General features: G+C 34.9%; 6 protein-coding genes and 2 non-coding genes across 8 annotated transcripts; 2 read left to right on the top strand and 6 right to left on the bottom strand.

Moving 5' to 3' along the window:
* Window positions 1–602: 602 nt before the first annotated feature.
* On the top strand, window positions 603–1,901 carry RO3G_07138 (uncharacterized protein; the record flags this gene model as incomplete). The annotated part of the gene is made up of 3 exons (XM_067661728.1): window positions 603–1,477; window positions 1,527–1,571; window positions 1,712–1,901. 3 exons carry the CDS (start codon window positions 603–605, stop codon window positions 1,899–1,901), a joined length of 1,110 nt encoding a protein of 369 aa, XP_067517829.1.
* Window positions 1,902–4,424: 2,523 nt separating this feature from the next.
* RO3G_07137 (uncharacterized protein) lies at window positions 4,425–5,500 on the bottom strand (the record flags this gene model as incomplete). The annotated part of the gene is made up of 2 exons (XM_067661727.1): window positions 4,425–4,473; window positions 4,635–5,500. 2 exons carry the CDS (start codon window positions 5,498–5,500, stop codon window positions 4,425–4,427), a joined length of 915 nt encoding a protein of 304 aa, XP_067517828.1.
* A 616-nt stretch (window positions 5,501–6,116) lies between these two features.
* On the bottom strand, window positions 6,117–6,189 carry RO3G_19072. The gene has a single exon. It is a non-coding gene; the product is annotated as a tRNA-Lys (tRNA).
* Window positions 6,190–9,754: 3,565 nt separating this feature from the next.
* Window positions 9,755–10,733, bottom strand: RO3G_07136 (uncharacterized protein; the record flags this gene model as incomplete). Its single annotated transcript, XM_067661726.1, has 4 exons — window positions 9,755–9,796; window positions 9,938–10,104; window positions 10,270–10,300; window positions 10,422–10,733. 4 exons carry the CDS (start codon window positions 10,731–10,733, stop codon window positions 9,755–9,757), a joined length of 552 nt encoding a protein of 183 aa, XP_067517827.1.
* Window positions 10,734–10,799: 66 nt separating this feature from the next.
* On the bottom strand, window positions 10,800–11,408 carry RO3G_07135 (uncharacterized protein; the record flags this gene model as incomplete). Its single annotated transcript, XM_067661725.1, has 2 exons — window positions 10,800–10,943; window positions 11,262–11,408. 2 exons carry the CDS (start codon window positions 11,406–11,408, stop codon window positions 10,800–10,802), a joined length of 291 nt encoding a protein of 96 aa, XP_067517826.1.
* Window positions 11,409–11,854: 446 nt separating this feature from the next.
* Window positions 11,855–13,651, top strand: RO3G_07134 (uncharacterized protein; the record flags this gene model as incomplete). Its single annotated transcript, XM_067661724.1, has 2 exons — window positions 11,855–12,024; window positions 12,121–13,651. 2 exons carry the CDS (start codon window positions 11,855–11,857, stop codon window positions 13,649–13,651), a joined length of 1,701 nt encoding a protein of 566 aa, XP_067517825.1.
* A 2,614-nt stretch (window positions 13,652–16,265) lies between these two features.
* On the bottom strand, window positions 16,266–17,102 carry RO3G_07133 (uncharacterized protein; the record flags this gene model as incomplete). The annotated part of the gene is made up of 1 exon (XM_067661723.1): window positions 16,266–17,102. The coding sequence occupies one exon, from the start codon at window positions 17,100–17,102 to the stop codon at window positions 16,266–16,268; it is 837 nt and encodes a 278-aa protein (XP_067517824.1).
* Window positions 17,103–21,797: 4,695 nt separating this feature from the next.
* Window positions 21,798–21,869, bottom strand: RO3G_19071. The gene has a single exon. It is a non-coding gene; the product is annotated as a tRNA-Asp (tRNA).
* Between the last annotated feature and the right edge of the window lie 2,211 nt (window positions 21,870–24,080).

Genomic DNA, 24,080 nt, shown 5'->3' with positions numbered 1-24,080 from the left:
CCATCTCTCAAAATGGCTACTCTCAATTGCCGTGGTCTTCGCAAAACTGCAGATTCCTCGACTCGTAACCATTTCATTCGTTACATTTGAGATATTTGCAGATAAAAATTTGAGAATTAAAAGGAGATGGTACTTGAAAACTAGTGAATGAGTCTCTATGTAACCTCTTTATTCGATTTCAAGACGAGAGAGAGAACCCATTTAATCAAACTACGCCTTTATATAGGAAATAAAATTATTCAGGGACCGAAGTGAGTTCAAGGTCAATTTTAGTATTAAACTTGAATAATATAAATATTGTATATGGTTAATATTGTAAATGAGTCTTAGAGAATATGTAATATATAATATTATGTATTCAGTACTTGTTATTTTTTATATAAGATTTGAGTAATCTCATACGAATAATAAGTATTTAATGGGGTAAATACGACAACATTCGTACTCACTCTCTTGACATTCTAGCTCTTCAAGAAACTCATGCTTCGAATATTTCCATTCAAGACATCTTTCATAACCAATTTCAAGCTTCGGAGAGCCTTTGGTCCCATCACTGCGGACTGATCAGCTTCTCACCACATATCACTTTCTCAAATACAACTATGAGCTTGTATGGCCGTATCATTACTACGACTATTTCACACAAATCTCACCTATTTTCACCAGTTACTGTTTCTGTTTTGTACGCTCCTGCTTCTCGCAAAGAAAGGTATGGTTTTCTCGCTGATCTACTGAATTATCCTTCAGCTCTACTACCATCTACACCCGTTAACCATATCCTAATGGGAGACTTTAACTACACCTACAGCCAACACTTATCACCCCACCACCTCCGTCAAGCTCCGAAACAGTGGCTACAATATATTGAAGACCATTTCGTTGATGGCGTGACTCCTCCTGATCAGGCAGCTCAGCCCACCTTTTGTCGAGGCGTACAATCCTCTTGTATTGACTTTATCTTCCTGTCTAAAGATCTACCTTTTGTACCTCGCACCGCCAATGTCACTTACATCCAACCAGTTTGGACCGACCATTTTATGGTGACTATTCAACTAGAGTACAACCCACCTCCAACGGATACTACGGATCATCCCTCCATAGGTAAGGGTCTTTGGCGTGCCAATCCACTTTTGGCTGACAACAAAGGCTTCCGTGCTGCTTTAAAACATGCATTGTCCAACACTGTGTCCTCATTTATCGAGGGACTCAGTGCTAGTTACAAATGGGAAACATTGAAAGCTACAACAAAAAAGGTCGCTCAATCGTTTTCCAGAAAACAAGCATCATCCTACAAACAGGCGGAAACGTTGCTACAAAAGAAATTGGCCAGTCTGAGAAAGACAACGATCTTATTTCCTGAACAAGTGCCAGAATTACAACCGTTGGTCAATGTTGTGGAACGACAACTTGCTGATATCCAACAATATCACGTCGAAATTCTTGCTCTTCGATCAGGAATACGTTGGCGCGAGTTACAGTAGGTCACAAAACTGCTGCAAGGAATCCATTTTTCTTGGTTTTTGTAGCGCACATCCTGTTACAATGGCACAAACTGCCTCTGTTCCCACATAGTAAATCTTCTACATGTCTTGAAAAATCTGAAAGAGTTTATGCCCTATTGGATAAGTATTGAAGGAAGTATGAGGCGCGCAATTTGAAAATTTGAAAAAATGAAAATTTGAACGGAATGAACTTATTTATTAATATTTAGTTGGTCCTACTTTTCTATTAATAATCTCTTGAGTTCTTTCCGGAATGTTATCTACATGTCCTTGGCAAAGATCTTTATGGAAGTCATTTCATATTTCATCAACTCGTTCCCAAAACACATCCATGTTCTTTGCTCTATATTCGTAATAGTTGAATTTCAACTTCAATTGATGTCCTACGTGCTCGATTGAATTTAAGTCCGGACTCTGAGCTGGCCAATCGCTAATGTAGCGCACTTTGTGATTATTTAACCAAGCAATTGTAGATTTTGCCTTGTGCTTCGGGTCGTTATCATGCTGGAAGTAAATATTGGACCAGTCGAAATTGTAGTACTTCATAGTATCACGAAGCGTAGTGTTCAAAATATGCTGGTAAACACCCGAGTTCAAGTTTCCATCGTAAATTTAGCAAGCATATCCTGATCCTTCAGAGATTATACAACCCCAGGGCATCATTTTGCTAGCTCCGTGATTGATTGCAAAATCCAGGTCATGATGTTGAAGAAGGTCACTTGGCCGTTTCCAATAGTGATCAGCATCATCAAAGCCCTATACGCTGAGCTTGGTCTCATTAAAGTACACTGTTTGCTGTCAGTCACTCATTGCCTAATCCTGATGCTCCTTGACCCGTTCTAACTGATGCTACGTATGCGTTTTTGTCTGAAATGGCTTCTTTTTTTCTATCAGAAAATGGAACTCCATTGATTTCAGTACGTTAATTTCTGACTGGTATGAGATATCATAGCCAAATCCAACCAGCTCCCGGTACACCTCTTTAGAAGCCTTTAGAACCCATTCCATAACTTTTCTTTTGATTAACCGCTTCGTCACTTTGGAGACTACTGTAGGTCTACCACCTGTGTTTACTGTCCTACTTGAAAACAGCCGTCTAGAGTATCTACTAACAGTTGATTAATGTAATCCAGGCTCCTTAGAAATATCATACATTGATGTGGATGCGGTTAATGCCTGTTTGTAATCGTTTATTTTCTCCTCTGACAGCCGTTTAGGCATGCGATTGACGATAGGGTAAAAAAGAGAAATAATTTAAGTAAGGGAATATAAAATTTAAAATAAAGGAATTGTAAGCGCTTTTATATACTGGCATCATTCTAATCATGTCAAGAATGTGAAAAATTATGATAGCAACCGGTTGGGTCGTATTAAAATTCGTCATTTAAAACATATATGAACAAGTAAAAAATGTCGGATGTTCATAATACTACCTTTAGCGATCTCAAATTCCACCAATAACCATTGCCCATATCCGATAATCGACGAATAAATGCACTTTCTATTGAGGTACAAACAGTCAAGGTTTGAGATAGTTTGGTGCAGTACCCATGGACAACCAGCTGTAAAACCTGAATTTTGCAATTCCTTGCAGCAGTTTTGTGACCTACTGTATATGTTTTTTTGCTTTCCATACTTTTATGCTGTTTTTGGTTTTTCTTTTGTTTTCTTCTTTTTTTTGTTGTCTTTGAATTCCTTTGCTATTAGCATAGCATCGTTTGCTATTGAGATAGCATCTCTCCTATAACCATAGGGTTTTCCTTTTTCGTGTTTCGCGTGTTACAACAAAGTGAATTATTTACAGTGTAATTTTCTTTAATATATTGCTTGTTTGCGGGTTTAGGTTTTTAAGTATGTAAGTTTTGTCGATAGTGACCACCAGATCTTGTTAATAGTAGATCAAACTTGTTAGAATAGGTTAAACTCTTGAGGTTTAGGAATAGGTTTACAATGAAGATTATTGACTTCAAGGGACTTCAGTATTTAGAATAGAACACAGACCAAAGGGTTTCAATTGAACGCTTGATGGATTTATTGTTTTATAAAATAAAGAAAATATAAAAAGAATATAAAATTCAAAAGTAAAGTGTAGTGAAGTGAAGTAAAAATAGGGATAAGATATAAGGGTATTTATATGTTTTTGGTTTTTATAATTTTATGTTGTTTTTGGTTTTCAAGCAAAAGAGTTGATACTCCGTTTTCAAATAGGTTGTTACGCAAAAGTTCATTTTCTAACTGGCGTGGTACTAAAAAAAACTTGACTGTATATCTTTCAATATTTTGTGAGTCATGATGAAAGTCCATTGTTGTCTACTTCATGAGTCATCTTCAGTAACTCGTACCAAAAGTCTTGATAAGGAACGAATTGTAATGTAACTTGTTAGTACTTGGGACTTGGCTTGTGTTAAAGTGATGTAGATTTGTTTAAATTGAGGTTTGAAGTCTTGAATGACTTGAGTTTAGGTAACTTGATTGAACGTTTAACAGTTCTTTAGAGTAAATTGTCTTTGAGTAGTGACCACCAGATCTTTTTAGATCAATAAGGTTAAGAATAAGATTGTTTGATAAACGATAAAAATAAAAGGGAACTTTCTTGATTTGTGATAACTCGGGTATCAGATCAGAAAGAATAAGTAAAAATAAAAAGAAAAGAAAAGGTAATTGTGACCCAATAAGAAAAGATTGCTTTTTAAGCGCAAGAGGATTTGATTTATTGAATTTATTGGATAATGTTATTTTGTTTAAAAATATTCATCTTATTTACAGTGGGTCAAAAAACTGCACCAACGCAACTTAGTTTTTCGGAAATACCAGTATAGCTCTGTCAGTTTAAAAGTAAACATTACGAAACTTGGAACAAAACGAGTTACTACTGTTACTATTTATTGACAAAAGTTTCAAGGTCAGATGCGAAGTATTGATTTAAAGAGCACTCAGCAAAAAGAGGAGGTCGGTTGGTGCAGTTTTTTGACTTTTTTAATATTAGTGGATCCACCCTTCTTTGCTAAGACTGCTTGCATTCTGTCTGGCATACTGTGTATATATTTGATGCATTGTTCCTTAGTAAACGAATTCCATTCATTTTCGACTCTTTGCCACAATTCATGGATGCTGGTCGCCCTATTATCATACATGCTCAGCTTTAACTTCAAGTGATGCCATATATGTTCAATAGGATTAAGATCTGGACTTTGTGATGGCCAATCGTCAATATAAATCATGCCACTATCCTTCATCCATTGTGTTGTGGACTTTGATCGATGTTTGGGATCATTATCGTGCTGAAATACCGACGTTTCCCAGTTCAGACCATAGTACTCCATAGTGTCTTTTAGACTTGTACCAAGGATTTCTTGGTATTCCTCTGAATTCATGGTGCCATCATAGATCTGACATGCGTATCCAGGTCCTTCGCTGGTTATACAACCCCCTAACATGAGACCACCGCCTCCATGCTTCACAGTAACGTCGATATGCTGAGGCTGTAAATGATCACATTTTCTTTTCCAGTAATACTTGCAACCATCAGAGCCCCAAATGTTGATTTTCGTCTCATCAGAAAAGATGACACGTCGCCAATCATGTACTGTCCAATATTGATGCTTTTTAGCCCATACTAATCGAGCCTTCTTGTGCTTTTCAGTCAATAATGGCTTTTTCTTATTGATCTCAGCATAAATTTCAACTGAATGTAAGACATTAATTGCCGATTGATACGACATAGGGTGTCCAAGCTCCTCCAACTTCATTTGCACATCCTTGACAGTCTTCAAACAACCTGTGAGCACTTGTCTCTTGATGTATGGACGTGTTGACTCTGCCACAATGCTCGGTCTACCTCCTCTTTTACGTATTCTATCGTGTATCCACTTATTTGCATACCTATTGACGGTATTTCTATGCACTCCAACTCGTTTCCCAATGACTGCAGGATCAACACTTTTCTCTAATAATACTTTGATACTGTTTTGAATATCAGATGGAAGCTTTTTGGGCATTTCTAATAATGGATAGATACTGACGATGTACAATGGGTTTGGGTAAAGCAGGAAAGAAAAAAAAAGAAAACAATTGCAAAAAAAACTTTATTTTCAGGTCCCCAGTGTGACTAAGCATCAGCAAAATTCGATTAAATTTGCTGGAATAGTCTCAGTCCGGACATATGATATCAAATACCTTTTCATTTTAAAAGTCAAAAAACTGCATCAACCGACCTCCTCTTTTTGCTGAGTGCTCTTTAAATCAATACTCCGCATCTGACCTTGAAACTTTTGTCAATAAATAGTAACAGTAGTAACTCGTTTTGTTCCAAGTTTCGTAATGTTTACTTTTAAACTGACAGAGCTATACTGGTATTTCCGAAAAACTGAGTTGCGTTGGTGCAGTTTTTTGACCCACTGTATATAAAAATTGGCGTGGCTTATTGTTTGTGTTGTTTGACATCTATGTCGAACGACATCAAAATTATTCTTGTGATCAGCATTGTTCTCTTGATCTAAAATTTCATCATTTGTGCTACAGTAACATTGCCAAATATAGAATACAAAAGACATGACAATGACAATGGATCTAAAATTTCAAAATAAAGTGTCTGTCCCTACTATTAGGAGGCGTAGCCCGACGGGGGGGTCGAACCCCCAACCTTGAGATTAAGAGTCTCACGCTCTACCGATTGAGCTAGCCGGGCTATATGATATTGATATGTGCTGTGTTGGTGAGGACTGCCTCTTTTTCCCAAATCACTACAAATAATGTAGTAGCTTTGACGTAGAATTTTAACACACCTAACAATCATAGATTCGTAGGTTTTATAATTTTTTATGAGAAAACATTATATCTTGCTGTATTGCACCTTTTTTAATTTTGAAAAAAGATTTAGGTGCGAAAAAAATGAAGAAATTGAACAGTATTTCTGTTTTTTTTGTAGGGTAAGTATTCATAGAGTTATTCATGTTTTAAAAAAGTGTCTGTTTTTTTTACAGATGATATTTTTTTTGGAAAGCCTGTTCCCCTCTATCGTTGAAAGACCGATATCTTCTTTTTTTTTATTTTTGAGGGCAAAAAGCGGAAATCAAAAGCATTTTGTTCAGAAGAATACATATTAGGAAGGCAGCCTGTGGTTTTTAGCTTAGGTCATTACAAACGTATTACAGAACGTAACAAAATAGTCGTGTTTGGGAAAAAAAAAAGACAAAGTAAAAAAAAAGACAAAGTAAGAAAAAGTTAAGTAAAAAAAAAGACAAAGTAAGAAAAAGTTAAGTAAAAAAAGACAAAGTAAAAAAAAGTTAAGTAAAAAAAGACAAAGTAAAAAAAAAAAAAAAAAAAAAAAAAAAAGAGTCTAGCAATAGAAAGTTCATTATTCAAATGAAAACAATAATTTAACAACAAATATACTTTATAGAAATGTAAATGTCTTTACATTATAAAATAATAATAAAATAAAGAAGCTCTGCTAACATTTTGTTACAAGGCAGTTATAATTAACAAATACATACAAAACTTTTTTGTTTATCAAATAAATATATTGCTTTATTATTTTTTATGCCAAATATTGTAAAAGAATATATGTTTTTAAGCTTATTCTCGTTCATTACTTACTTTATGTTTGTACATGGGTGTAATTTGCCATTAGCCATTAGCCATTAGAGATGTTAGCATGACACTTTCTTTACCAAAAAGAACTTTTTAGCAATAGGCAACAATATAAGTCTGTTATTCTTATTGCTTCATCATGTTGGAAAGAACAACTTTGCTCATGAGGTTCATGTTCGTCATCCGAATGTGTCCCATTAGGAATTCCTAATGTAAGAAAAAAAAAAGAAACCGACATTAGACTTGGTTGCTATTATTTTTTTTTATAAACTTACATTTGACCAGAACTTGAGCTTTCTTTTTTATCTTTTGTACCTTGAGCATCTAATGTGTTCCATGAAACAAAACCAGGGAGAAAAAAAAACCTGTTTTACTGCTGTAGTCCGTTAAGACCGAATTTTTTTTAACCTAAAATAAAAAAAAAAAAAAGAAAAAAATAATACTCTCCATGTTGAAGCTATAGCACTCGAGTAATAAAACTTGTTCAAGCAATGTATAAGTTATCTTTTGGGATATCATTAAATGTAAACTACATGAAAAGCAACAGTTTTTGACTTATATGTTCAGACAGTGAATAAGTGTAACATTGGTAAAAAAATAAGGCTACAAGAAAAAAGTACTTTTCTTTTTTCTTTCTTCTTCTTCTCTTTTTTATAAAAGGTAAGTTCTTAATATTATATATATTTCACTCCTGTTCTAATGGTACTTATACTTTAGTAAAATCGTATTTGTTGCTTTCTTAATGTTTTAAATGGTCTTTATAAAATCTCTTTCCCAGGATTATCATTGCTTCTTCTTTTACTTGTTAGTATAAGCTTGGCTGGTGTCTTTTTTTCTTTTCTTTTTCCTGGTTCATCTAAAGTAAGGTGCTATTACTTTTACTACATGTACACAATAGCTAATAATTATTATAGATGCATGCTGCTTCCCTTTTCTTTACTTGTTGGTATATGCTTAGCTAGTCTTCTTCTGGCCTATCTAAAGAAAGGTACTATTACTTCTACTACGTATACTCGATAGCTAATAATTATTATAGATACGTGCTACTTTGCTTTGGCCTTTTACTATCTCTTTCTCACCCTTGCTTTGGTTCTTGAGTACTGATGTCTTTTGTTCTTTTGCTTTGAGTATCCAAGTCCTTGCGTCCTTGAATCCTTGTGTCTTTGCATCCTTGAGCTTGGCCTTTTTTTTTTTTTTTTTGTGAGAACTTCTTGAGTTTCACAAAATTAATTGATGTATTTTTAGATTGGATGATGCTATCGTGATGATATTAGGTAAGTCAAGTAAGCTTTAAAACACTACAAGCAAAGAAGTACTGTATACTGTTATTATTATTTTATTTAAATAAAAAAAAAAGCTATTTTTATAAAACAAATCCATATTTTTTTTTCTGTATATAAAGCAATATGAATGGTCGATAAAGAAGTTTATAAGGCAATATGAGTGGTTTATAAAGATCAAAAAGACAAATAAAGCATTGATTTGAAAAGTATCATTGGTCCCCAATTTTTTTCTGACGTAGAAAAGACTATGAAAAGCAGCTACCAAGATAGACGTCCTCGCACATTAAGGATTAAATCTACTTAGAACTCTGAATTATCACTCCCGTCAGTATCTGCATTAGCAGGACGTAGAATAAATAATAGAATTATAGGCCCGTAAAGTATGGCTGATATCGTCGTCGGCATAAATATGCATTCAATCACAGATTCTGATATTGCTGAACATAAAAGCATATACCTAACAATTAACGATTCGCAGAGTTTGCACAATTATTTGCAGTGAATGAACACTACAAATAATGTAGGATCTTTGACGTAGAATTTTAACAGACCTAACAATCATAGATTCGCAGGTTTTATAATTTTTTATGAGAAAACATTATATCTTGCTGTATTGCACCTTTTTTAATTTTGAAAAAAGATTTACAGTGGCCGTCAAAACTGGTCGCATGTTTTCATATTTTGCCTATACGCACTATCTTCTTCTTCATTTCTTAGTCTATAGCAATGAAATATAGTTCATTCGAAAGAGCAAACTCTGGACAATTATATGGTAACACAGACATCACAGTAGAGCCAGTATACTGGTAGTAGTTGGCACTTAAAGTCTGACGGTACATGCGACCAGTTTTGACGGCATTAATAGGTCAACATTTTTACATACTTTATTTAAAAAAATTAATATTTAGTCCAACGACCTTTTGCTTTAATAACTGCAGCACACCTTTTCGGCATACTTTCGATGTATTTTTGGCATTCTTCTTTGGAAATGGCATACCAGGTCTGACCTATACGCTCCCATGGCTGAAGGAAAAGATATGGTGCAAGGATATTCCGGACCGGGTAATTGTCCTACGTAAAATCCAATTATAGCAATCGATATGCCCGAATTTTCCGGATCGAATGGTGTATCTTTTATAGCCGTCACACTTAAACTCAGCTCGTAAATCGCATTACAACAGAAAAAACTACCTTTGGCGGACTAAAAAAGTGAGATTGCGTGCCCGCTGTTGGTTGCACACAAGCATCCAATACCGCAAACGATGTAAATAATTTTTCCGCTTTCAATGGTGGTATTTTGAAAGGTGTCACTGTACTACCCGACGAGCTACGGTCCTTCAAAGACGAAAAAATTATTTGGCTCACCGTCAAGAATGGTTATGGCGTGGTAACGGATTGGCTACTGACTGCACTTGAAAGCTATACTCAGCGTATTATGTATTTGGTAATCCTGCACCCTATTGGTGCAAAACAAGCTTCAATAGCCTTGCTTAAAGCTATATCCGGGTGTATTAATATGTGAATGTAACAACGACGTGCGTACAAGCAATGAAGCCTAACCACGAATACTGATTCCGAGCTGTAACCGTGAGCATTGACTTCCGAGTTGTGACCACGAGCACTAATTTCCGAGTTGTAACCACGAGCATTGATTTCCGAGTTGTAACCACGAGCACTAACTTCCGAGTTGTAACCATGAGTACTAATTTCCGAGTTGTAACCATGTGCTATTGGAATATCTCATACGTGAAACAACAAATTTTTTTTTCCGCTCGAACAACTACAGTAGGTCAAAAAACTGCTGCAAGGAATCCATTTTTCTTGGTTTTTGTAGCGCACATCCTGTTACAATGGCACAAACTGCCTCTGTTCCCACATAGTAAATCTTCTACATGTCTTGAAAAATCCGAAAGAGTTTAAGCCCTATTGGATAAGTATTGAAGGAAGTATGAGATGCGCAATTTGAAAATTTGGAAAAACGAAAATTTGAACGGAATGAATCTATTTATTAATATTTAGTTGATCCTCCTTTTTTATTAATAACCTCTTGAATTCTTGCCGGCATGCTATCGATATACCTTTGGCAAAGCTCTTTGTCAAAGCCATTCCATACTTTTTCCACTCGTTCCCAAAGCTCATCCGTATTCTTTGCTCTACGTTCGTAACAGCTGAGCTTCAACTTCAGTTGATGCCATACGTGTTCTATTGGATTTAAGTCCGGACTCTGAGCTGACCAATCGCTAATATACCGCACTTGATGATTATCTAACCAGTCCATTGTAGATTTTGCCTTGTGCTTTGGATCATTATCATGCTGAAAGTAAACGTTGGACCAGTTGAAATTGTAGTACTTCATAGTATCACGAAGCGTAGTGTTCAAAATATGCTGGTAAACACCCGAGTTCAAGTTTCCATCGTAAATTTAGCAAGCATATCCTGGTCCTTCAGAGATTATACAACCCCAGGGAATCATTTTGCTAGCTCCGTGATTGATTGCAAAATCCAGGTCATGATGTTGAAGAAGGTCACTTGGCCGTTTCCAATAGTGATCAGCATCATCAAAGCCCTATACGTTGACCTTGGTTTCATCAGAAAAGACGACTTTTCGCCATTCTTCCACTGTCAAATCCTGATGCTTCTTGGTCCATTCTAATCGATGCTGCATATGAGCTTTTGTCAAAAACGGCTTCTTTTTTTTTATTGAAGAATGGAGCTCCATTGATTTCAGTACGTTAATTGCTGACCGGTATGAGATATCGTAGCCAAGTTGAACCAGCTCCCGGTGTACCTCTTTGGCAGTCTTTAAAACCCCTTCAATGACTTTCCTTTTGATTAACCGCTTCGTCACTTTGAAGACTACTGTAGGTCTACCACCTATGCTTACTTTCCTATTTGAAAACAACCGTCTAGAGTATCTACTAACAGTTGATTCATGTACTCCAATTTCTTTAGCAATATCGTACGTTGATGTGGATCCAGTTAATGCTTGCTTGAGATCGTCTACTTTTTCTTCTGGCAGTCGTTTAGGCATGCGATTGGTAATGAGGTAAAAAAGAGAAATAATTTAAGTAAGGGAATATAAAATTTAAAATAAAGGAATTGTAAGCGCTTTTATATACTGGCAACATTCTAATCATGTCAAGAATGTGAAAAATTATGATAGCAACCGGTTGGGTCGTATTAAAATTCGTCATTTAAAACATATATGAACAAGTAAAAAATGTCGGATGTTCATAATACTACCTTTAGCGATCTCAAATTCCACCAATAACCATTGCCCATATCCGATAATCGACGAATAAATGCACTTTCTATTGAGGTACAAACAGTCAAGGTTTGAAATAGTTTGGTGCAGTACCCATGGACAACCAGCTGTAAAACCTGAATTTTGCAATTCCTTGCAGCAGTTTTTTGACCTACTGTATATAAACTGTCATGACTTTTCTTGTTTTCATCTTTATTTTTTATATTCTTATTATGCCTCGCTCCAATTCATCTGCTTCCGTCACTTCCAACAACAATGCCACTCCCCGTAGAGGAGGTCGAGTATCTGGTCAAGTAGTCTCACGTTACAGGTCTTATGTCCCTCCTGCTGGTGACCGTATCCTTGAAGCACAAGTTATTGTTAGCCCTGAAAGAGCATGGGAGTAAGTAAACTACCGTCATAAACGGTGAATTAAGATAGGGGACTAGTTTTACTAATTTGTTATGCTCATTTGCAGCCATCTTTTATCTGTGAACAGCGCGTTTGATAGAACCAGTATATGTGGTATTGATGGCTGTCAGAAGGTATGCATTTTGAGAAATCGGGCCGAAAATGGAAGGCTCACTTACTACTGTGCTGGTGGTCTTGACATCGATGAAAATGGTGATACTATTGGTCACCCTGGTAGAAAGTCTCGCGTCTGTACGTACAACTCGGTGTTTTACAATCGTAAATGCATGACAAACTACACTCTTTCGGTGATGTATGATTATCTAAATGGCTCAAGCATCACCAACATTTGCAGTTCCCATGGCATGAGCCGTCCTGCTGTGACTTCATTAGCGAATGATCTCCGTTTAATGATGCTCAGTGACTACAATGCCCATAATCGACAAGAGGAGCATAAACTAGGCTCTAATGTAAGATGTCACCACATACAGATAGATGAATCGAAGTTTGGCAAGCGAAAAAACCATCGTGGCCATCGTGTAGAAGGCATCTGGGTCTTTGGTATGGTTGAGTGCTTGGTCCCCATCAATGAGGCAGATCGGTTTTATACATACACTGACCACCGAACTGGCGATCAAGAGCTGAGACCTAGGTATGAAGCAGGACGCAAATTCTTTTGCACCGTCCCTAATCGGACAGCGGCAACACTGTTGCCCATCATCTATGATAACTGCCAGCGTGGGTCAACCATTAGATCTGATGGATGGAGAGCGTATTCCGGTCTGCACCCTAGAGAAGAGCGTGACGAGATTACAGGCGAGATACTTGACAATACAAGCGCTTACAATGATGGCAACTTCTTCTTTGCAAGACATCAGGTTGTTAATCATTCCTTAGACTTTGCCACAGTAGATCAAGTTCAAGGTAACCAGGGCGAGTATTCTGGCTTGCCAATATCTGGTAAGATTCATACCAACATGATCGAAAGTATGTGGGCTCCTTTGAAAGCGTTCATCAAGCCTCGTAACCGAACCAAAGAAAACTGCTACAAACGCATCTTGGAGTATCTTTGGCGAAGCGAGAATGCCGGTAATGTCAAGCAGTGTTTTGAGCGCATGATCCGCGAAGTGGCAATGAACTCAGATCCAGCTGAACGATCCGCAGAAACTGAGGATTGGTTTACGCGCGGTCTTGATGGTAACTCACCTTCAGTGTCAGCTAGAATAGCAGCCAGAGATGCTCGTCGTTTTGAGGCATGGGTTGAACGTCGTCGTGCCCGCGATGCTAGGGAATTGTTAGAAGAAGAAGCGATACTATCAGACAATGACAGCATTATTGGTGAATCAGATGGCGAGGTAATGCAGGATAGTATTCTTGAAGCACGAAGTGGTTTGGATCAGTCTGGCATTCAAGGTTCTATTGCTGCAAATAATGATGAAGCAGGAGCCCCGAGCCCAACAGCTATTCGTTCGATCGGTAGGCCTAGAAGTGAGCGTCGATCAGTAGGCAGACCAAGAGCTGTTGCACCTTCTGTCAGCAATCACCCTCATAGTGGCAGGCGTTCAGTTGGTAGACCAAGAGTTGGAAATCGATCTGTAGGAAGACCTCGACGTGGTTGAAGCCTAAGCGATAGGTCCTCTAATCATTAAAGAACCAATATATGGCTTTTATTGACTTAAATATGGTTTAAATTTTATGCTATTTTTCTTTAATATGGTGACTTTTTATGATAATCTTCTAACTTTTATGCTTTGAAACAAATAAAACTTTATAATTGAACACAATACTTAACATGGGTATGTCCTTTTTTTGTATGTGCATATTCACTATGCATCTACAAGCTTTGTACTGGAATTATAATGCTGTAAAAAAAATATCCCACTTTGTATATTGAACAACTAAAACTGTCGGTCTACTATGTTGATACGGTGAAGCTGTGACTTATTCACCAAGTCTTACAAAATGTGAAGCGTTCCTACATTATACTTTACATCTTTAAAAGCTTGACTGTTTAATAATAACAATGCTTCAACAACACGATGATGATATATTGGCGAGTATGTTTCTCAATAGAGCTCTGTATTCGCCATGTTTTGACAGAGCAATAGGATACTCTCTTATGGCACCGGATTAAATAAGAGCTGATCATGATAATTAGTAACTACTTTTAATAATATGTCTCTGTTCATACATAAGTAGTTGGTTAATAAGATTAGTCTATGGAATTTTTCTTATGCGGGCCAAATTAAGTTGGTCGTAACTATTGTCGCGCCTTGACATGTCAATAAAATACGGTCTCATTGTTTTGGACTAAATCCTTACAAATAAGTTTGAATAAGAATAGATTTTGATAATTATCACGGCCCTGAACAGCCAAGTTCTCTTTTCATCTGAACAGCTAATTATTAACATCAGTTTTGAAGTGTTTTAAGTATTTAAAATAGACAAAGAAGAATTAACGAGACCGAACAATAGTTCTAAAGTCGGATACTTTTATTAAAGAAAGATTCCAAGACTATTTATATTGATTGAGCAAGACCTGAGATTAAATGACAAGAGATAATTACGACCAATATGATTTGACATGTATAAGAAAATTTTATAAACTGATGTAAATGATCAACTGTTGAGATGAAAGTGATGTTGTAGAACAGTAAGTGATTGTAGTTGACATTAATAAATATAAGTCTTAACACAAGGTCATAATTAAAATAAAATATAAGTTTATTTAAATAAGATCATACAATCAATTCCAATTAAACATGTTCTTTTAGAATATGTATTGTATTCATGAGAGTTCTTTGATAAGAAGAAGTATCAACTAAAATAACCAAATCCAATCCAATGTCAGGAATATTGCTAATCTTTCACATAATTGAAATAACGCGTAAAATAACGTTATTCAATTCAGTGAGGAATTCCCAGAATAAAAGATAACCTATGACAGACATACAAAAGAACAAATGAAAAGTTTTCATAATCATAATTATAGATAGCACTTGCTAAAGTACCTGAATATTAGAAGAACGATAACAATAGAAGATATCAAGCCACTCACTCAATAAGATATAAGTACCTGCTTTCTATTAGAATAATTTTTACTTTAACTTAAACTGAAATAAAGATCAGTCTCAAAAAGTACTCAAACTGTTTCCCGATCTTTGTTTCCACCTTTTCTTTTACTATCTAAACCATTATACAACAAGTGAAACTTGGCTGTTCAGGGCAGTTGGTAATTATCAGGATCTATTCTTATTCAAACTCATTTGTAAAGATTTAGCTTAGAATGATAAAGCTGTTATCTTACTGACATGTCAGAGCATGGCACATGATCTTTACTATTCATCATTTCTGTAAATGAATAATAATGGATTAGGTACCTAGTCAACTTTGATCTGACGGGAGGCATTTCATATAAATATATCTTTCCTCTCAATGAAGACGGGACGATTCTCCCAGATCAGTTAAAGAACAACAAGATCTATAAAACAACGAATTAAAAATTTTCATAATCGATTCAGTGATCATTCTTCAATCAAACATGTCAATGATTGGATCTACGCTCATAACTACACATTTACCCGCCAACTGATAGAAGAATATAAGTAGTAGACTTTGTAATGATTTCTTTTTAACAATTAAGATTGTCTTAAATAAAGTTCAGTCTCAAAAAGTATTCTTTTGGTTTTATTGTTATTTCTCAATTACTTTACCAGAACATAACACACTTAACCAATGTCGAGTTTTAGTCGTTGGAAGTCCATAGCTCCTGAATACTACTGTGACCGCTTCATACATATCATTGTTTGGTGCAGAATCATCAAATGCATCGATAGTTGTGTATAGGTTTCAAATACGGGCAGTATCCGGCCCACAATCACGTCGTAACCTCACTTGACGGTGAGCCAAATAATTTTTTCGTCTTTGAAGGACCGTAGCTCGTCAGGTAGTACAGTGACACCTTTCAAAATACCACCATTGAAAGCGGAAAAATTATTTACATCGTTTGCGGTATTGGATGCTTGTGTGCAACCAACAGCGGGCACGCAATCTCACTTTTTTAGTCCGCCAAAGGTAGTTTTTTCTGTTGTAATGCGATTTACGAGCTGAGTTTAAGTGTGACGGCTATAAAAGATACACCATTCGATCCGGAAAATTCGGGCATATCGATTGCTATAATTGGATTTTACGTAGGACAATTACCCGGTCCGGAATATCCTTGCACCATATCTTTTACATAGTCCCATGCACACCTTTTGCCCTAGTATCATAGGCACTTAACTTGAGCTTAAGGTGGTGCCAGATGTACTCTATTGGGTTTAGATCTGGACTTTGTGAAGGCCAGTTGAAGGTATGATCACACTTGAAGTTATTGTCCTTGAACCATTGCCTAGCTAGCTTAGACGTGTGTTTAGGATCGTTATCCTGCTGAAAATAGATGTCCTGAGGATGGTAGTCGTAGTACTCAAGGCTATCCATAAGAGTTTTACCAAGTATTCCGACGTAATCAGAAGCTTTCATCGTGCCTTCACTAATCCAGCATGTATAACCAGGTCCGTCATAGGTAATACAACCACGTACCATAATGCTACCACCCCCTCCTTTAACTGTTAAGTCGAGATAATGGGGTTGAAGTTTATCATCTGGTCGACTCCAATAGTACTTGCAACCATCTGAGCCGTAAACATTAACTTTTGTTTCGTCACTGAATACCATGGGTCTCGAGTCGTCGCTTGTCCAGTTTTTATGCTCTTCCGCCCATGCTAGTCGTCTTGCTTTCTGAGCCTTAGTCAGTAAAGGCTTTTTTACCTTGATCTTAGCATGGAAGTTCATGCTTTTCATAACCTTAATGGTGCCTGAGTAACTAATAGCGTGACCAGTGCATACTAGATACTTATGAACAGCCTTTGCAGTCTTGAGGGTACCATTAACAATCTGCTTACGTATATAAGACTTGGTGGTAACGCATAGAACAGCCTTTCTACCAGGGTTTGCTGTTAATCTACCAGGAGAAAACTTGTTGGCATATCTGCTTAAGGTAAATTTTTTTAAGTTTGGAATACGTTCCATTATCACTGAGTATGGCTTGTTCTGTAAAGCCAACGATTTGATGCTTTCTTGCTTGTTTTTAGAGAGAGTGCAAACCATATGTGTAGTGATACCCTAGAGCTTCGATATATGGAGAAAGAAAAGGAAAAAAAATATTTGACCGAGGATAAATTACTTTTATAAGTCACGTAGGCTTTTTCGGCGATAGTCGCAAACGTATGACTCATAATTAGCCAAAAAACTCCAGCGAAAGCTCCACCAATTAACAAATAAACTTATATACAGTTGTAGTGGAAAAATGGTTCCAATGTCAGTTTTTGTATTTAGTCTTAATTTTTTCCCGATTGTGCAACAGTACAAGCAAAATTTTTTTGCACTGATGTTAGCTTGAAAGGCGCTACAAAATGCATGTTTTTGTGAGCCGCTACCGTCTGTGGTTCAAAAGATGTAAAGCTTTAAAGTTGCAAGTTGAAAACATTGGAACCATTTTTCCACCCACTGTACCTTGTTTAAGGAAAGTAATAGCTTGAAATACCATATCTTCTGGGACTTGTTTCACGTTGAGATTTAATGAGCGAGTTATAGCCAAGTAGGAGCTTTAAATCCCAGCAGATAATAATTAGGACATCGGATACGTTTGCGGCGCTAATATATTCAGTTTGGTGATTGTATGCAAGTTGTGGATGGATATTTTATAGATATTCTGATTTTTTCAATATGCTCCCAAAACTGTCCCAATGCACCGGTCATTTTTTACATTCATTATCTCCGTCTGTGCTACATCAATTGAGAAGCAGTCTGTACCACGTACATGTACACCACTACAGCTTTCAAATGAGGTACAACAAGGCATACTTTACGCAATCAGTAATCGCACCATTGACGGTAAAAGACAAAATTACAAAACATTGGGACAGTTTTGGGAGTCACTGTACGTTGATCTTGGTTTCATCAGAAAAGACGACTTTTCGCCATTCTTCCACCGTCCAATCCTGATGCTTCTTGGCCTATTCTAATCGATGCTGCATATGAGCTTTTGTCAAAAACGGCTTCTTTTTTTTTATTGAAGAATGGAGCTCCATTGATTTCAGTACGTTAATTGCTGACCGGTATGAGATATCGTAGCCAAGTTGAACCAGCTCCCGGTGTACCTCTTTGGCAGTCTTTAAAACCCCTTCAATGACTTTCCTTTTGATTAACCGCTTCGTCACTTTGAAGACTACTGTAGGTCTACCACCTATGCTTATTGTCCTATTTGAAAACAACCGTCTAGAGTATCTACTAACAGTTGATTCATGTACTCCAATTTCTTTAGCAATATTGAAGTGTTTTAAGTATAAAATATGAACAAAGAAGAATTAACGAGACCGAACAATAGTTCTAAAGTCGAATACTTTTATTGAAGAAAGATTCCAAGGCTATTTATATTGATTGAGCAAGACCTGAGATTAAATGACAAGAGATAATTACGACCAATATGATTTGACATGTATAAGAAAATTTTATAAACTGATGTAAATAATCAACTGTTGAGATGAAAGTAAAAGTTGGCTGTTCAGGGCAGTTGGCAATTATCAGGATCTATTCTTATTCAAACTCATTTGTAAAGATTTAGCTTAGAATGATAAGACTGTTATCTTATTGACATGTCAAAACATGACAAATATCGTACGTTGATGTGGATCCAGTTAATGCTTGCTTGAGATCGTCTACTTTTTCTTCTGGCAGTCGTTTAGGCATGCGATTGGTAATAAGGTAAAAAAGAGAAATAATTTAAGTAAGGGAATATAAAATTTAAAATAAAGGAATTGTAAGCGCTTTTATATACTGACATCATTCTAATCATGTCAAGAATGTGAAAAATTATGATAGCAACCGGTTGGGTCGTATTAAAATTCGTCATTTAAAACATATGTGAACAAGTAAAAAATGTCGGATGTTCATAATACTACCTTTAGCGATCTCAAATTCCACCAATAACCATTGCCCATATCCGATAATCGACGAATAAATGCACTTTCTATTGAGGTACAAACAGTCAAGGTTTGAGATAGTTTGGTGCAGTACCCATGGACAACCAGCTGTAAAACCTGAATTTTGCAATTCCTTGCAGCAGTTTTTGGCCTACTGTATATGTTTTTGGATTTTATGATCTTGTTCTGTTTTTGGTATTTTGAGTGCTTGTTATAACATAAGAGGCGGTTGTTGTATAGTGTAAGGTGGTTGTTGCAAACTGTAAGGCGTTCGTTATAAACTGCAACTATTTAATTTCCGCCGTTTTGTTCTTGCGTGTTACATATCGGGGACTAAATTCTCGTTCGTGTAACAACAGTTTGACTAAAAGGATCTATATTTTCGTCATAATGTTATTTTGTAGTATGTTTGGTTTGGGCTGTGTGTTTTAGAGAAGTTTTTCTTGAAATTTTTAGAGTAAGGTACTGTAGTGACCACCAGATCTTTTAATTACGATCAAATAAAGGTAAAGGTAATGTTATTTTAAAAGGTTGGCTTATAGTAAGTGAGTTAATTTGAGTTAAGTTTGCTTGTAAAGCTTGATTTAAGGTTGTGATTGCCTTGTAGGTTGTTGTTTTGTATGGAATTTAAGCAGATGCTTGATAAGTAGTGACCACCAGATCTTATGTGTAAGATCAATACGATGTTTCTTGATAAAGGTTAATGTAGAGTAAAAGTTTAAGTGAACAGGGACTTTCTTGTTAATGTTTGTTAATTATTGAGTAGAAATATATGATTTATTTAAACTGACTGACAATTTCTTCACAAAAAGATGGGATATATATATGAATATTTTCTTTTTTTTTTCTTTTTAGCTTTTCTTATTTTTTTTTTTTTGACTTTTTTCATTTTTCAACTTTTTTCAATTTTCGACTTTTTTCATATTTTGACTTCTTTCACTTTTGCTTCGTGTGACCTCTTTATTCACTTCTATTGTCACAATATAAAATAAAATGTGAGTAGAACTGTACTGCCCTTTTTCTTCATCTAAATAGTTGGGATATTGTACCTTGTTAGTACTTGGGACTTGGCTTGTGTTAAAGTGATGTAGATTTGTTTAAATTGAGGTTTGAAGTCTTGAATGACTTGAGTTTAGGTAACTTGATTGAACGTTTAACAGTTCTTTAGAGTAAATTGTCTTTGAGTAGTGACCACCAGATCTTTTTAGATCAATAAGGTTAAGAATAAGATTGTTTGATAAACGATAAAAATAAAAGGGAACTTTCTTGATTTGTGATAACTCGGGTATCAGATCAGAAAGAATAAGTAAAAATAAAAAGAAAAGAAAAGGTAATTGTGACCCAATAAGAAAAGATTGCTTTTAAGCGCAAGAGGATTTGATTTATTGAATTGGATTGGATTGGATTGGATAATGTTATTTTGTTTAAAATTATTCATCTTATTTATATAAAAATTGGCGTGGCTTATTGTTTGTGTTGTTTGACATCTATGTCGAACGACATCAATGTCGTTGGACATCAAAATTATTCTTGTGTGATGATTGGAGTTTGTAAGGTTTTTGTAGTATAAATAGGTTTGTACTGAATAAGTCTTGATATAAGATCAAAGGTTTAGATAGGATTTGATTCCAAAAAGAGTAATAGATTGAATATAAGTTCGCTTGTAATAAGTGACCACCAGATCTTGTTAAGTAGATCAAACTGTTTTGAGTAAAGTAAAATAAAAAGATAATATAATAGGGATTACAATGAAGTGTATATGCTTCAAGGGACTTCTTGTTCTTGATGTTAAGTAAAATAAAAGAAAAATAAAAGAAATTTACTTTGAATGATATTTATTTGAAATAATCAAAAAGTAATATGAAGTAAGTAGAAACAAGGTTATGTAGAAACAAAAGTAAGTAAGAACAAAAGTAAGTAAAAAGTATAAGAAATATTGAAGTTATTTATATGTTTTTGGTTTTTCTGATTATATGCTGTTTTTGATGATTTTATGGATATTCTATATTTTTTTGTATTTTTCTGGATTTATCTGTATTCATACGTATTTGTTTGTATGTTCCTGGATTTAAACTAATTGGAGAGAGAAAAGTCGAATGCTGCCAAAGTTTGCTGCATTGTGTTACTGTTATTTTAAAGGTTGGCTTGTAGTAAGTGAGTTAATTTGAGTTAAGTTTGCTTGTAAAGCTTGATTTAAGGTTGTGATTGCCTTGTAGGTTGTTGTTTTGTATGGAATTTAAGCAGATGCTTGATAAGTAGTGACCACCAGATCTTATGTGTAAGATCAATACGATGTTTCTTGATAAAGGTTAAAGTAGAGTAAAAAGTTTAGGTAAACAGGGACTTTCTTGTTAAAGTTTGTTAATTATTGAGTAGAAATATATGATTTATTTAAACTAACTGACAATTTCTTCATAAAAAGATGGGATATATATATGATAATTTTTTTTTTTTTCTTCTTTTTTTTTTTTTTTTTTTTTTTTTTTTTTTTTTTTATTTTTGCGGCTATTGTTATTTCTTTGACAATGGTTGTTAAAATAACTTAAGTTATTTTAACAATCCATGTCGGAGTTGTTTCGTACTTCGTCCAAAAAGAGACCATTCTCACAACACTTGTGATCAGCATTGTTCTCTTGACCTAAAATTTCATCATTTGTGCTACAATATTTATATTGTTTAATTTTTTTTTTCTTTTTGACTTTTTTCATTGTTTTGACTTCTTTGTCAAAAGAAAAGAAAAAATCTCTCCGGCGGGGAATTGAACCCCGGTCTCCCGCGTGACAGGCGGGGATACTCACCACTATACTACCGAAGATTGCACAGATGATGAAGACGTCTTTTTGTTAGGAGTCGCCTTTAATTCCTTTTTGACACTGCAAATAATCGTTCCAATTGGATAAAGCATATCGCAAGATTGAACATTTTTTGGTTAACAGATATTTATGGCTTTTGGAGAAAAACTTTAACTTTCGCTGTATTGGTCATTTTTGAACTTTGAAAAAAGACCCAGGTGCGAAAAAAATAAAGAAATTGAACAGTATTTTTGTTTTTTTTGTAGGGTAAGTATTCATAAAGTTATTCACGTTTTAAAAAAGTGTCTGTTTTTTTTACAGATGATCTTTTTTTGGAAAGCCTGTTCCCCTCTACTGTTGAAAGACCGATGTCTTCTTTTTTTATTTTTGAGGGCAAAAAGCGGAAATCAAAAGCATTTTGCGATTATTTTGTTCAGAAGAATACATATTAGGAAGGCAGCCTGTGGTTTTTAGCTTAGATCATTACAAACGTGTTACAAAACGTAAAAAAATAATCGTGTTTGGGAAAAAAAATGACCTGGTGAAAAAAAAAGTAAGTAAAAAAAAACGAGTCTAGCAATAGAAAGTTCATTGTTCAAATGAAAACACTAATCTAACAACAATTACACTTCATAGAAATGCAAATACCTTTACATTATAAAAAAAGAATACGTGTATATTCTAAAAGAATAAAAAATAAAGCTCTGCTAACATTTTGTTACAAGGCAGTTATAGTTAACAAATACATACAAAACTTTTTTGTTTATCAAATAAATAGATTGCTTTATTATTTTTTATGACAAATATTGTAAAAAAATATATGATTTTAAGCTTATACTCGCTCATTACTTACTTTATGTTTGCACATGGGTGTAATTTGCCATTAGCCATTAGCCATTAGCCATTAGAGATGTTAGCAATGACAACTTTCTTTACCAAAAAGAACTTTTTAGCAACAGGCAACAATATAAGTCTGTTATTCTTATTGCTTCATCATGTTGGAAAGAACAACTTTGCTCATGAGGTTCATGTTCGTCATCCGAATGTGTCCCATTAGGAATTCTTAATGTAAGAAAAAAAAAAAGAAACCAACATTAGACTTGGTTGCTATTATTTTTTTTTATAAACTTGCATTTGACCAGAACTTGAGCTTTCTTTTTTATCTTTTGTACCTTGAACATCTAGTGTATTCCATGAAACAAAACCAGGGAGGAAAAAAAGCTGTTTTACTGCTACAGTGCGTTAAGTTGCCGACTTTTTTTGTTTGTTTTTTTTTGTTTTTTTTTTTTTTTTACCTAAAATAAAAAAAAGAAAAAAGAATACTCTCCATGTTAAAGATATTGCACTCAAGTAATAAAACTTGTTCAAACAACGTATAAGTTATCTTTTGGGATACCATTAAATGTAATCTTCGTGCAAAACAACTGTATTTGATTTATAACATAGATAGACAGTGAATAAGTGTAACATTGGTAAAAATAAGGCTACAAAAAAAGCACTTCTCTTTTTTTTTTTTTTTCTTCTCTTTTTTATAAAAGGTAAGTTCTTAATATTTTATACATTCCATTCCTGCTCTAATGGTACTTGTACTTTAGTAAAACCGTATTTCTTGCTTTCTTTATAAAGTCTCTTTCTCAAGACTACCGTTGCTTCTTCTTTTACTTGTTGGCACAAGCTTGGATGGCGTGTTTTTTCTTCTTTTCTTCTTTTCTTTTTTTTTCCTGGCCCATCTAAAGCAAGGTATTATTACTTTTACTACATATCCTCCATAGCTAATAACTATTGTAGATGCATACTGCTTCCCTTTTCTTTATTTGTTGGTATAAGCTTAGCTAGTTTTCTGGTCTATCTAAAGAAAGGTACAATTATTTTTACAATACATACAGGATCGCTAATGTTTATTATAGATGAATTCTGCTTTGCTTTGGCATCTTTTTATCTTTTTTTCTGTGTTCGCTTTGGTTTTTGAGTACTGATGTCTTTTCTTCTTTTGATTTGGGTGTCCAAGTCTTTGCTTCCTTGAATCTTTGAATCCTTGTGTCTTTGCATCCTTGAGCTTGGCTTTTTTTTTTCTCGTGAGAACCTTTTGAGTTCCACGAGATTAATTGATGTATTTTTAGATTAGATGCTGCTATTTTGATGACATTAGGTAAGTCAAGTAAACTTTTAAAACGCTACAAGCAAAGAAATACTATATATTGTTATTATTATTTTATTTAAATAAAAAAAAAGCT

The sequence above is a fragment of the Rhizopus delemar genome, genomic scaffold (genome assembly GCF_000149305.1).
Source record: "Rhizopus delemar RA 99-880 supercont3.5 genomic scaffold, whole genome shotgun sequence".
NCBI lineage: Eukaryota > Fungi > Mucoromycota > Mucoromycetes > Mucorales > Rhizopodaceae > Rhizopus > Rhizopus delemar.
This window is presented reverse-complemented; position numbering and strand designations above follow the sequence as displayed.